At 44.5% G+C, this 12,597-nt stretch overlaps 1 protein-coding gene across 3 annotated transcripts in view; it reads left to right on the top strand.

Moving 5' to 3' along the window:
- Window positions 1-12,055, top strand: part of GFRA1 (GDNF family receptor alpha 1) — a 203,348-nt gene extending 191,293 nt beyond the window's left edge. For 2 of the 3 annotated variants that reach the window (XM_033130943.1, XM_033130944.1), the window contains exons 10-11: window positions 3,299-3,352; window positions 4,495-12,055. In XM_033130943.1, coding sequence (XP_032986834.1) covers window positions 3,299-3,352; window positions 4,495-4,650 — 210 coding nt within the window. In that variant the 3' untranslated portion in view covers window positions 4,651-12,055. The remainder of the gene's footprint in view (window positions 1-3,298; window positions 3,353-4,494) is intronic. The other variant, XM_033130945.1, reaches the window with a different exon arrangement.
- The last annotated feature ends 542 nt before the right edge of the window (window positions 12,056-12,597 follow it).

Genomic DNA, 12,597 nt, shown 5'->3' on the forward strand with positions numbered 1-12,597 from the left:
TGCCAGCACTTTCACTGTTACACCTTTGGTTTTACTGGTTTAGAACTTGATGATAAAAGGTACTCTTCCAGATTCAAATCTACCTTATAGCTTACAAGATCTAAGAAGGGTTTTTATTGTTTGTTTGTTTTTTAAACTTTCCTGGGACTGTCTCAATTTTCAACGGAGATAACATTTAAAGTATGTAAATACCCTTTGCAATAGTTGAAAGTGGGGGACGCCCTGTCATTTTATGTTAGCATGTACCATCCCTGACTAGCAGACAGTGATAACTTTGATGATGTTTTCAAAAATGCTCAGGATAAAAGCCTTTAAAAATGTAGAAGTAACATGTTGCTCAGCCTTCTCAAACGGGCTTTCAGAGCCAGATTTTCTTAGGTGGACTCTGGATCGGCATAGGTAGATTTCTGACCTCACTGGTCACTGGCAGGGTCCAGAATGCATACAGGACTTCTAAGCCTGCAGCCAGCTAGACATACACAGGTCTGCTCCTCTACCTGCAGCTGATGAACCCTGAGAGGCACTGGGCATCCACCCTAACGATGCTCTCCCTGGAGTTGGTACCATTCCGTCTAAGCAGGTCAGACTCATAGACCTTTCTGTGATCCGTGCTAGATTCAAGTGAAACTCCAGGGCTGCTCTGCTCATGTCTGCACCCAGGTCTCTCGGTGGGAAACTGTGTCAATACAGAGTATTTAAAGGCTGGTGTGGATGGACTGCTAAGCCTCTGGAGTGTTATATGCTTCTGTGGGTTGGGAAGGTATTTAACAGGAGAGAGGGCAGTTTCTCAGAGCATCTGGAGGGGCCTGACTACATGTTATTACTTTTACTCAGCAGTTCATCCAGTGATGGCAACCAGAATGGTCTTCCAGGCAAGATGACCGTGGGGCTGCTGCCCTCAGATTTAGTGGAGCCAGTGGGGTTACTGGGAGACAAGGCCAGAGATTGACCATTTCCTTTACACAAAGGCCAACAAGATGCCCGCTTTGGAGGAAGAAGAGCCCAGAGACTTTATGGACTTACAGCTGGTCTAAATGCATTTTGCTGTGTGATTGGACAGTTATCCCAGCCCCTCTCGGCTGGAAGGCAAGAACCTAGGGATTTAGACCCGTGCGTGTCTACCTGGCTGTACACAGTTGAAAACTCAGTGACCAATGAGGACCAGAAATCTACCTATGCAAATCCAGAGTCCACTTAAGAAATCCTATTAGGCTGGAAGACTTTTCAGGTCCTTTGGTGGAAGGCCCTTTTCAATCATTTAATAATAGTGGGCATTATACCCGTATTTCAACAGGTTCCTGAAATGAGAGATGTATAGCTAGCGAGTATCTCAGATTGTGTATCCAGTGAGGAAAAGAGTGCATGCTAGTGCTAATGATACAGAACAAAGTAGGAAGGGGGCCTGCCCGGCCCTTATAACTTAGAGGCCGCTGTGGTGCCATTTAGCTGTGACCACAAGTACAAAAACAACTTGAAGGTATAATGTGCCCCAGACCAGAAGTCAGGCTGCTCTTCCTTCTCTGCACATTTTAGTGAACTTCTTAGTTATGCAAAGGCCCTTAGCAAAGGTTTATCTCTTTTGTAGATTATGGCCTAGAAAAGAACGGACAGCATGTGATGTTTTAGGGCCATTTTGGTGTCTGGGCACATTTCCAATGTATTTCTTGAACAGAAATAAAACATGTAAAGTTCCACACATTATTCTCTGTAGGTAACAATGCAATGGGCCAGATTTGCTATTAATATAGATTAAAAGTAGGCTTTTGAGTAAGGTTCAATTCCTCCTCCAATTTCCCCTCTGCTCTTCTTACACATAACATTTAGTGACCTTTGAACAGCCTGGGGATGCTTCACAGTGTCGTATTCTTGATGCCTGTTTAAAGGTTTCTATTTCATATTCACAGCTGGCATGTGCAAATAGAGGTAAAGATTATGATGCCTCCCAAGTAGGATTATGGCCAATAAATTACTCCTTGGGTGAAGATGCTATCATGTCAGCCTAGTAGGTCTTCAACGAGTTGCAAAAGTCTTCCTCCAACAGGTGTCCTGCAGTGAACATTCACACAGAGCTGGTGGCCCAGATACTCTCTGATTCTGACGTGGTACTTAACCAGGGTCATCTTGTTGGTAAATGAGTCTCTGTCTTTAACTCCTATGTGGGTGGGGTGGGAAGAGGTCCTGGGAGGGGTTGTGTGGATTTGGGGGCAGGTAGAGCATGAAGAGGCAAGCATGTCAGGATTCCCTGGGAGAAACACAAATGCAGGAAAGGGCTCATTCTCATGCAAGAGTTGTAGAGACCTGGTCTATATCCTGATGCACAAGTGAATTGCTGTGTGACCTTGGATAAGTCACATCTCTGCACTCTAATTGTTTACCTTTACAAAACAAGAGGGCTGTACTGGGTCAGCAGTTTTCACTGTCATTGTTTGAGCAATGAACCTTTCCTTCAACTCAATCCTCAGGTAGAAGCCCAGTGAAGACTTATTCTAGTTGTGAGGACAGAGGGATCTTAAAGCTTTTATAGCTCAGCTCTCTTATAACCTCCCTGGAAGCAGTTTTAAGATTGCTAGATGGGGGATCTGTCGTGCCCTGCGGGGGGACCCGTCTGGAAGCTTCCCTGCCTTTTGCCTTAGTTCCCAAACAGTGAGTGGTTTACTTACTAGAGGACAGCCCAGGGACTACATTCTTTTGGTCATATCACCATACACCCAGCATTAGAAAATAGCTCGGTGTTTTGTTGACTGGAGCAATGAATAGACAAATGAACAAACAAACAAGCTTCAGGAGGACCTATCTCTGTACGTCTAATAAATGGGAATTTTTATTACATTTTTACCTCAAAGCCACTTCCTGAAAATTAACACTCAGAAACAGAAACGAGTTCAAATGATAAATGACTTCAAAACTTTGTCTTTAGTAACCTCACCCTGTGCTTCTTCCACTAGCCACATGTACCTACTGAGCCTTTGAAATGGGGCAGGTCTGAATTGAGATGGGCTATGTCAAATTTTGAAGACTTGGTATGAAAAGAATGTGAACTATCTCAATCATTTTTATATTGATTACATGTTGAAATGATACATATTGTATTAAGTAAAATATGTTATTAAAACTAACTTTACTCTTTACTTACGTGGCTACTAGAAAATTTAAAATCATATACGAGGCTGAGAGTTGCGGCTTGTACATTTCTATAAGTGGCATTGCCCTAGACAGTTGATTAATGGATCATCCGTAATTACTCTTTCATATTATGTAGGAGTGATATTTATATGTGTGTGTGTTTGTCTCTCCCCAGGCACAGAAGCTGAAATCCAATGTGTCCGGCAGTACACATCTCTGCCTTTCTGATGTAAGTTATGTTTCTTTCTGGATCTCTCTGCATTTCTAGAGACAGAGCCTTTGGGGCCCTGGGGCAGGGTATGCTGTAAAGGGTTCAACGACAACAAGCTTTCCCGTCCAGAAAAATGTAAGGCAGCCCCTACGTCCTTCTTTCCTCAGAACACAGCACAGTCATTTGATCCTAGTTCACAAAGTTAGAACTAAGTGTGGGACGACCCAGGATCTTCATGTCAGAACCGTACCCAACATGAATACCTTTGTCCCAATATAATAGTCACAGCAAATCATCAGGCACAGATAACAGCTCTCACTGCTTCACAGATGTCCCCGATCTATAGTTCCTTTAACTGCCATAGCAGCCCAGAGGTGGGGAGGGCAGGCCAAGTTACTCTCCCCAATTTACGGGTGAGGAGATGGATGACTCTATCATGATCATAGCTCCTTGTGGGGAGATGCGGCGTATGGGGTGTCAGTGAGTACTGGGGTGGGGGTGGAATCGGGGGCCTGGGGAAGGATGGCTGTGCTGACTGGGCGGCCGGAAGCCTGGGTTGTGGTTTGAGCTCTCCTGCTGATGAGCAGGACAGGCTCCTTCATCTATCAAATCTAGGGTAGAATAGCCAATGGGGGCAAGGCCACTACTGCCTGCTGTGCTGGCCTCCAGTGTCATTTGTGATCCATCTCTTTATGAACCAGTACTTGCCTGGGCAAGTTTTCTGAGGTGATTCTTTCTGCCCTCCTTCCATGATGAGGAGGGACAGCGGCATTCCTCCTCAGGCAGTGGTCCCCACGCAGAAAAGGGTTCCATGTTGCATAGCTACTGGGGAATCTGGGGGTTGGGGTGGGGATGGGAAATGGAAAGGATACCGGAGTTCACCTCTCCCCCGCAAGTGGATATTAAAATCCATAGCAAGAAAATGACCAGACAGTTTATCAAAAGTATCTGGTTCTCACCCCATTCATGATCCTTCTCATAAAACTACAAGGCAGTGAACTGAAGTCTCAGTCGATGGTAAAATCTGGATCAGTGTTGGTGAGTGGTATAGCTAGTTGGGGGCGACGGGAGGGCTGGGAGAGAGAAAGAGCGTGGTTAAAATATACTGTGATGGAATGAATACATGCCGTGTGTGATAATGAAAACCTTCTTTCTTACAGCGTGATTACGAAAAGGATGGTCTTGCTGGTGCTTCCAGCCACATAACCACAAAATCAATGGCTGCTCCTGCAAGCTGCGGTCTGAGCCCACTGCTGCTGCTGGTGGTAACCGCCCTGTCCACTCGACTGTCTTTATCTTTGGCAGACACATTGTAGCTGCATTTGAAAAACAATATGGACATATTGTAAGAAAACAAAAACCAAGTTATCTGTTTCCTGTCCTCTTGTATATCTGAAATTCCGGTTTTAGGCGCTCAGTTAAGACATTGCTAAGACAGTTTCATGCAAATGGAACTTTTTCCTTTTTTTTTTTTTTTTTTTTTAAAGAAAGCTTCTTGCGATCCATAGGGCATCTATGGCATACCCAGTGCAGTACTACATTCCAAACTCCAAAGGCTTTGGGATATGTTGTATTGTAAAGGGACCGTTTGTAAATTTGGCTGTAAAACAAACTGGGCCATGTTTTTTCGTGATGATGATGATGATTTTTTTTAACAATTTAACTCTGGCCTTTCCTAGCAAGCTAAGGAGTTAGTATTGCTCAAGTATCTTCCATTATTTCATGTAATAGCTTTGATTTCTGATGACATAACTGCAGCCTAACAAGCTTTCTTGTCCCATATCAAAGATTCTCAAGGGAATCCTGATGGACTTCGTGCAAACAAGCTTGTACCAACCAGTGTTCACCTTTCTACGTGTTCTAGCCTTTTCCACGCTAATGTTTTGTGTTCTGTGAACAGTTCTGCACTCTCCTACAAAACCAAAAGCACCTGTCACATCCAACTCTAGTGTCTGTCTTCTAGTCAAAACAGAGTGTGAATGGGTGTGAAACTTCACAGAACCTTGATCATTGGACGACACTCTCCTAAGCCTTACCCAATTGAGAAGCCCTTAAACTAACAAGAGTCAAATATAGCTGAAGCGTCACTCTAATACTCTTTCCATGTATGAGGTTATATGTAGAAAAAAAAATTTTACTACTCAATGATTTCCACTATTGGCTTTCTATATTTTGAAAGTAATGATATTTTCTCCATTTTTTTTACTGATGATTTCCTACAAAATACATGGAGCTTGTTTTCCTCTCTTAAGTAGTGTTAGCTCTGAGATTAACCTCACGGATACAGCTCTTCAGAAGCAGACTCTGCAGAGCCTCATGCTTGAGGGGAAAGCTCTGCGTCACGTTCCTGTGGACGGGCAGGAGGAAACAGAGCAGCCAAGCATTGTCCTTTATCATTTCTTGAAACGCAAGCGTGCATACCTGTGAGGAAACCGGCGACCACTTGTAAATGTTTTGCGGTGTCTAATGGCACCCTCACCTGTTGACACAATCCAGTACCTTGGTTTTCACGTTACCTGACAAAGGAGACTTTGACTGGGACAGGGGACGAGGGCATGCTGTCCTCTTCTGAAGCAGATCTGTGCAGGATACACAGTTCTCTTCTGAGGGATTTTCTTTACTCCCGACTGCGATGGCTTGGCCTCTGTGTAGAGCAGTTTGGCCTGAAGGTCACCAGGAATCTGCTTGCGTCTTGTTTTGTGTCCTCCATGATACACCATCACTGACTATGCGAAAAAAGAAAGGTTTGTGGCTCAAGAAGGCCAGTGTTAGGTCTGTGGAGATGAGTTGGTTGGCATGGATACACAGCATAGAACAGGACTCTGGATGTAAGGCATCTGGCTTGTTAACTGCATCAGCTTCCATCGTTCTCTTCCTTAAACAAATCGCCCCTAAAAGTACACTTTTGAAGTCTGGTTGAAAAGGTGAGATTCAGAAGCTAGAGTCACCGAGTGCTGGTAGCCATGTTTGTCCAAAACTGAGTAGGGAAGAGTTCCTTAATTGAGTGCTGGAGGGGTCGCGGGGGGCGGGGGGGCACTAGCTTTCTTACATCAGTAGCGGGGCTGGCGGAGGAAACCCATGGTGCACATGTCATACTGATCCCCTTTGCCCTCTGACGTTTGCCTCGTAAGAATTAGTCAAATTGCTGGGATGGAAATCTATTAAATCCAAGATGAAGGCGTAGTCTGAGCTGTGTTGGTATTTGAAGTACGTTTATATCCAAATGTAATACACACAGATGTATAATAACTAAGTACCAACTTTTTTCACTTCAGAATGATTTCAAGGGAAACGCATCAAACAAATTTGATTAGTGAAGGTTTCATAAAGACTCACTTTGAATAAACCCATTAAATGTGTCAAAATATTTGGAATTCCAGTCATCTATGAAAGCATATCTCTTACAGGGCATACTTTATTTTAATTAAGATATCGCTGTGTATCTACACTGGACTAATTGCATATGGGTCTGACTCTATGAGATCTACTGTAGAAAGCTATTGATTACTTCTGCAGTAAACAGCAGCTCTAATTAGCTTCAGATGACCAAGAGGAAATGGGAGTTATCAGCGCTAACAAGGGTAGCCTTCAGTGAAGAAAGCGTGGATGTACAACACATAAATTAAATTTTGAAAAGCCTCATCTATCACCAACAAAGATCTCATTTTTCTTCAGAGATAGAAGCCTATTAGAGTTACCAAATCCTCAATTCGAAAACAAATTGCTGATTAAATAACCAGGGGGAAGGATGTTCGGTGACAACACATTAGAGAGATGCTTATAACATCATGTCAGGCAAGTGTTTTCTGCCATTCAGTACGATCTCAATTTAAGACAGTGGCCTGAAACACCATCATTTGCCCCAGGACAAAAGCAGACAAGTGACTTAAATCTCTTACCTGTCTGACTTTTCTTTGGCAGTGCTAAAAGCAAAAAGGATTCACTATGTCTTGTCTTTCATGCCCTGCTTTTAGGGTACCACCAAATACAGGGGCTATCTGCTGAGGCTTGGGCCTCTTGCAGAATGCATCTTATTGTAGTTGACTTTGACCAAACAAAAACAGTAACTTCTGTTCCTGTAGACCATGACGCCCAGATCAGGTCTAGCCATGCCCTACTTATTCCAGAGAAAAAAAGAAAGGCAAGATTGACAACCAGATTAGAAGCACATTCCTTCCACTTCGATGTTGAATATCTTTGACCAGTCTATGTTTGTGTATCTTTTTAATAGAGCACATGAAGGAAGAAGGGCACAATAAAGAGAGGGAATTCAGAATGCCACCTGAATATTTATTTTTCCATGTCTGATTTTTTTCAAGCCTCTAGTAGAAAATGTGTAAGTTGAGAATGACATAGGTTATTTTTCATTAAGTATAGCAAACTGTATCCAAAGTGCGATCGGAGTGTGGTTTCCATTAAAATAAATTTGTTTTAAACAATTGTTGATCCTGTAGTGAAAAATGTCTTAGAAGCTGTATGTTTGAGTTCATCAAATAACAGAACACGGCTCCTCCAGAGCTGCTGCGGCCTTTGATACGGTCTGTTTTAAGACGGTTGTTGTCATGCGTACTCTCTGAGGCTGGGTCTTCTCCAGCTGCCTCCCATTTCCCACCTGCCTCTCTGTACTTTAAATCAGACACTCCCAAACACTCCATCTGCTGAACCACAAAAGTGGGAGAGCAGAAGCGTTTCCCAGTGAGTGTAAAGTGCTCAGGAAAAAGAGCTGTAAGAGCCATGGGAGTTAAAATAATTAGCAAATTCTTCTCTTAGAATCCAGCATGAATGTATTACTGTTGTTATTATTTACAAGATAGTGGCCTCAGAGGAGCTGTCTTTTGGAAAATAAGTTTTCATTCATGTAGTCAGACACGTTTAGTTTATTTGAGTCAATAAACCGTGGACCAGAAAAGGACTGCTTAACTGAATTCACATTTTCTAATTCTCTTTCAACACTGTTCTTGATCTCCTGGATTCATACCCCAGTGGTCTTTGTTGCTTTTGCTCTAGATAAAGCAAGTGAGTCCCATCTTTTCAAGAAAGACCAAAAAGCAGGGGCAACAGACAAGAGTAAATCACGAATGGCTCAGGCATGGTCACAGCAGAAGGGCTGTGTGCACTGACCTCGGGGCGTTTGGAGAGAGAAGCGAAACCAAGGTGCAAAAAGACACCACCTGCCTTGGGTGAATGGATCATGCAGTCTGCCGACGTTCCTTACTGATCTGAATAGGGACCGTGTCCTGACAAAACAGCCAGAGTTCCTTGAATTAGACAGCAGTGCCTCTGCAGGAAGCAAGCCGGAGCTAATATCTGGGTGGCAGAGGAGGGAATTTCTTTGTAGAAATTCTGAAATAGTGAAACAGCTGGGAATTTGGTTGGGTACCCGAAGGAGCTACGCTCTTCTCTTATTCCGAAGATAGTCATCTTATGTATAGATCTGACACCTCTCGACTTTGACTCGGCTTTTAGTCTCAAGTGACCATTCGTTCTAAGTCTATTGTCCAAAATTCTTCATGAGGATGACACCTCTGAAATGCATTCTCTCTGCAGAGGCCTGAAATCGGTGGGTTTTGCCACTGCCTCCATCCCAGGATGTACTTAGTGGGACATTTCATTTCACAAGGATAGTCATCTTAAGGAATTGGCTGATGGAGTTTCGTTCGTATTGATGACCGATGCCCCTGGGCCGTATTGCCTAAGTATTTAACAGGGGCCCTTCCCATCAGTTCTTCATCCTAATCACCCTAAATTTAGTCCTACCCAAATGAATTTTTGTTCCATCAGATGCTTATTTTACACATAAGCCTGGCTTTTTGAAGAGGGAGAAGCCTCTCTCAGGAGCCAGGTGATCTGAAGACGATGCTAATCCCCGAGGAGGAAGTTCGACCATCCAACCGTCCCCTGAGCTCCCTCTTCTTAGCTTAGTCTCGTCTGCGGCATCCTCTCCAGGCGTCCCTTTGTTGCTTCCCGGGCTCTCTGGTGAGCTCCTCCTCCTTCCTGGACACAGCAGGGACTGTTCAGTGGGATGTGCCACCTGCACTTCTGATTGTTCTGAGAATCCCCTCAGCCCAGAGGGGTGAGGAAGCCCCACAAACCCTGTTTCAATAAACTGCCTGCAGAGAACTGCAGCCTGCTACCAGTCATTGAGGTCTCAGCCCCCTGAGGTCTCCAGGCTCATTTGACCAGTGCAGCTGCGACTTCGGCTGTCTGCCTCTGGCAGGTGCCAATATCAGCATCTTGTCCCACTGCCACGGGGAGTTTATTTTTGCTCAAGGGCAGCTGCCAAGTCCAGCACCAGTATCAATAGAAGGTTTTCTCTGTTTTTCTTCTCTTCATCCCAGGCTGGTCTTTCTTACCAATCCCCATTTTTATTTTGTAGAAAGTGCCAAGTGACTGGCCAGAGACCATTAGCCCCTGTCTTCGTTTTAACATCTCTTCCCATTCACCCAGCCTGATCCATGGCAGGTACTTACACAATGCTGGGTGGATGAAAAACTGGAACATTGAAGGCCTTCATTCTATAAGATAGCAGAGGACTGGTGGTCCATTTGCATAGTCTTGCTGACACCCAGCTGTTACATATGACACTGAAGGTGTCCTCCTGAGGTTATTGAGGGTGACCTGGGAGGAGGGGGTGCAAGAAAGCATGAGATTCAAAGCAGCTTTAAATCTGCCCACTGTGTTTCCTGAGAGATGAAAAACTAGCAAATGAAAAACTAGGAGCTGGGCATGACCAGACCGTCCCAAAAAGAATGGGCTGGACTAATTACATGGGAAGTTAGCCAGCGAGTCTGCTGGCATTTTAATTTGCCTCAAGTGCAGGATGCTAGCAAGAAAGATGGACCACAGCACCAGTCCCAGACCAACCCCAGGGATGGCATCTGAGATGCAAACACAGGTGCTTATCATTTGGGCACATTCACTGAACATCCACTCTCGCTGAATGAACCATCATTTGGAGCTAAAGCTCCCCCGAGAGTAACTTGAGAGTGTAGGCCCTCTGACAGCAGCTTAGGGGAACACCCATCTTTTCCAGATTGGCAGAATCCTTGACTTTGCTATCCTTTGGAGAGTCTACATTCTCATTATAAATAGTCCCCGATGTTGTTTTTCAGGCTTAGTCTCTAAGAAGTAAGTCCCAGTCCATATGCCTACAGCAACCCACCCAGATGCACCATATGGAGAAGGCACACACACTCACCCTCGTTCTGAGCCTAAAAGGCTGCCACAGAGAACCAAGTGGGGTTGCCTTCTGAGCCTCAGAGGGCCGTGAGCGTGGCCAGGTGGGCATGCCAGTGAACTATCCCAACTGTCAGGTACCAATTGGGTGCGAACAGGAGACCCCAGAACTGCTTTAACCAAGCAAAGCAAGCAGTCAGCAGTGCTGATTCAAAACAGCACAACTTTCAATGTGCGGTGACCCCTGACGCCTGTCAAACATGATGTAGGTCATAAGACGAAAGTAGGATGGAGAATTGGAACAACCAGTGAATGTCCTAGGTGTAGGAAACGCAGGGCTGTTACAAGTGGGTAAAGATCTGTCATCCATCACAGGCTAAGCCGGGGTGTCTGTCTCAGGTACAGCTGAAGATGCTCTGGACCTTCCGGACATTGCTGCACTTGAGGCTCCACGGATAAAGCTCCCTGTCTCTCCGTGTCACAAATGCTTCTGAGCGTGATCCGGCATTATCTTCCAGACGTGCAAAGCGTGCTTGATGGAGATTTCAGTTTTTGATATTTTAGCTTTAGCTCAGGGCATATCTGAAATGTGGGGGGAAAACAGAATGGCAAACGTAGAGCCAAATCGCAGATTGCCCTGCATTATTTGGCTGTGGTCTAACAGGAATCAGTTATTTCTGACATGCTTTTTCTGGATTCAGAAATCGCTGACCTCAGAGAGTTGAAGGAATGGTTTCAGAAACTTGAAATCCAGGGCCTTAGAGTTCTCCTAATTATCTGCCTTTTCTTTTCTTCTCTCTTTGTCCCCCAAGGGAGGGAGGAGGGAAACACTTCTCACCATAGTTTGCTTTAAAGAGTTTTCTCATCTCCTGTGCATTATCCCTTGATATTGAAATTATTTTCTCTTGTTTAATCCAACTCCTGCTGAGAAGCTGTGTGAGATTTAGGATGTGGGGTTTTTTGTTGTAGTCTTTTTGGATGGCGCTGCATTTTTTACTCTTAACCCAAGGGTATCTCTTAGCTCATGTTCATTCTGTTTTCTGCAGGTTAACAATACAGGTGGAATAAAATAAGGATTTTGTTTTTTAGCATAGTTTTAGAATTCTGCCCTGGGAGAGGGGTTCAGACAACAAAGCCTCATCAGAGCTGGGGTGAGGGGTAGAGTGGGCATCATTGAAACCTCCTGTTAGGAGAGGGTACAGATGAACGACTTCCCTTCTGGGTTCCATTTCATATTGCGTTTCCTGAGTTTTCTTTGCACTTGTAGAAGCGAATACATTTATCTCGTCCTCTTGTGTATCTGCTTTCCTGCGGAACCTGGGCATTCTCCCGGGGTCATTCCCACACAGTTTCCTCACACAGCTGTTCGCAGTGTGCTTTTTTGGCCAGCACCCAGGGAGGATAATCCACATGTAGAAGTGCAGATTTTGCTCTTTGGACTTTGGAAGTGGTTTTGTGACGTTTGAATTTTCTGTTTGCATTTGCTCGAGCACTACAGAATGTACGTACGTAGTTCCCTCAGCCATCCTCCACCCAGAATATCCTAATAAACGTTGTTTTCTTTTTAAAAAAAAAAAAAAAAAAAAAAAAACAATTATTATGGTGTGTTTTTCTTGTATTGTAATTCATTGGAAAAAGGATCTTGAAGTCTACAAACACGGAGATCCCCAGTGTCAAGATACTGGGGTTTTTACAGCAGAGAAGATACGACTACTAAGAACTGAGTGTGGCTGACAGGTGCATTTAAGGGAAGTCGTTGTTGCAGGTGTGTGTGTGTGTCGGGGGCGGGGAGCGGTATGGAATGACGGGTGTATCTGGTCCTGTACACTGTGGGATATTAAGGAGCGTCCCTGGTCTCTACCTACTAGATGCCAGTAGCAAACCCCTCCCAAGACATTGTCCACCCTCTGGGAGGGGGAAGGCAGCAAAATTCCCCTTGTTCAGAGCCAGTTTTAGACCCAGCCTAATAGTTCCCATGTGCAGGGAGTCAGCTTCTAGTGTAGGGCCACACCTGACACTTATTTCATCTCTTCAAAACATAGTTTTATAATGAGAGGGTAGGGTTTGTGGGTTCTCTAGATAAATCA

Source organism: Rhinolophus ferrumequinum, chromosome 16 (genome assembly GCF_004115265.2).
Source record: "Rhinolophus ferrumequinum isolate MPI-CBG mRhiFer1 chromosome 16, mRhiFer1_v1.p, whole genome shotgun sequence".
Lineage (NCBI taxonomy): Eukaryota > Metazoa > Chordata > Mammalia > Chiroptera > Rhinolophidae > Rhinolophus > Rhinolophus ferrumequinum.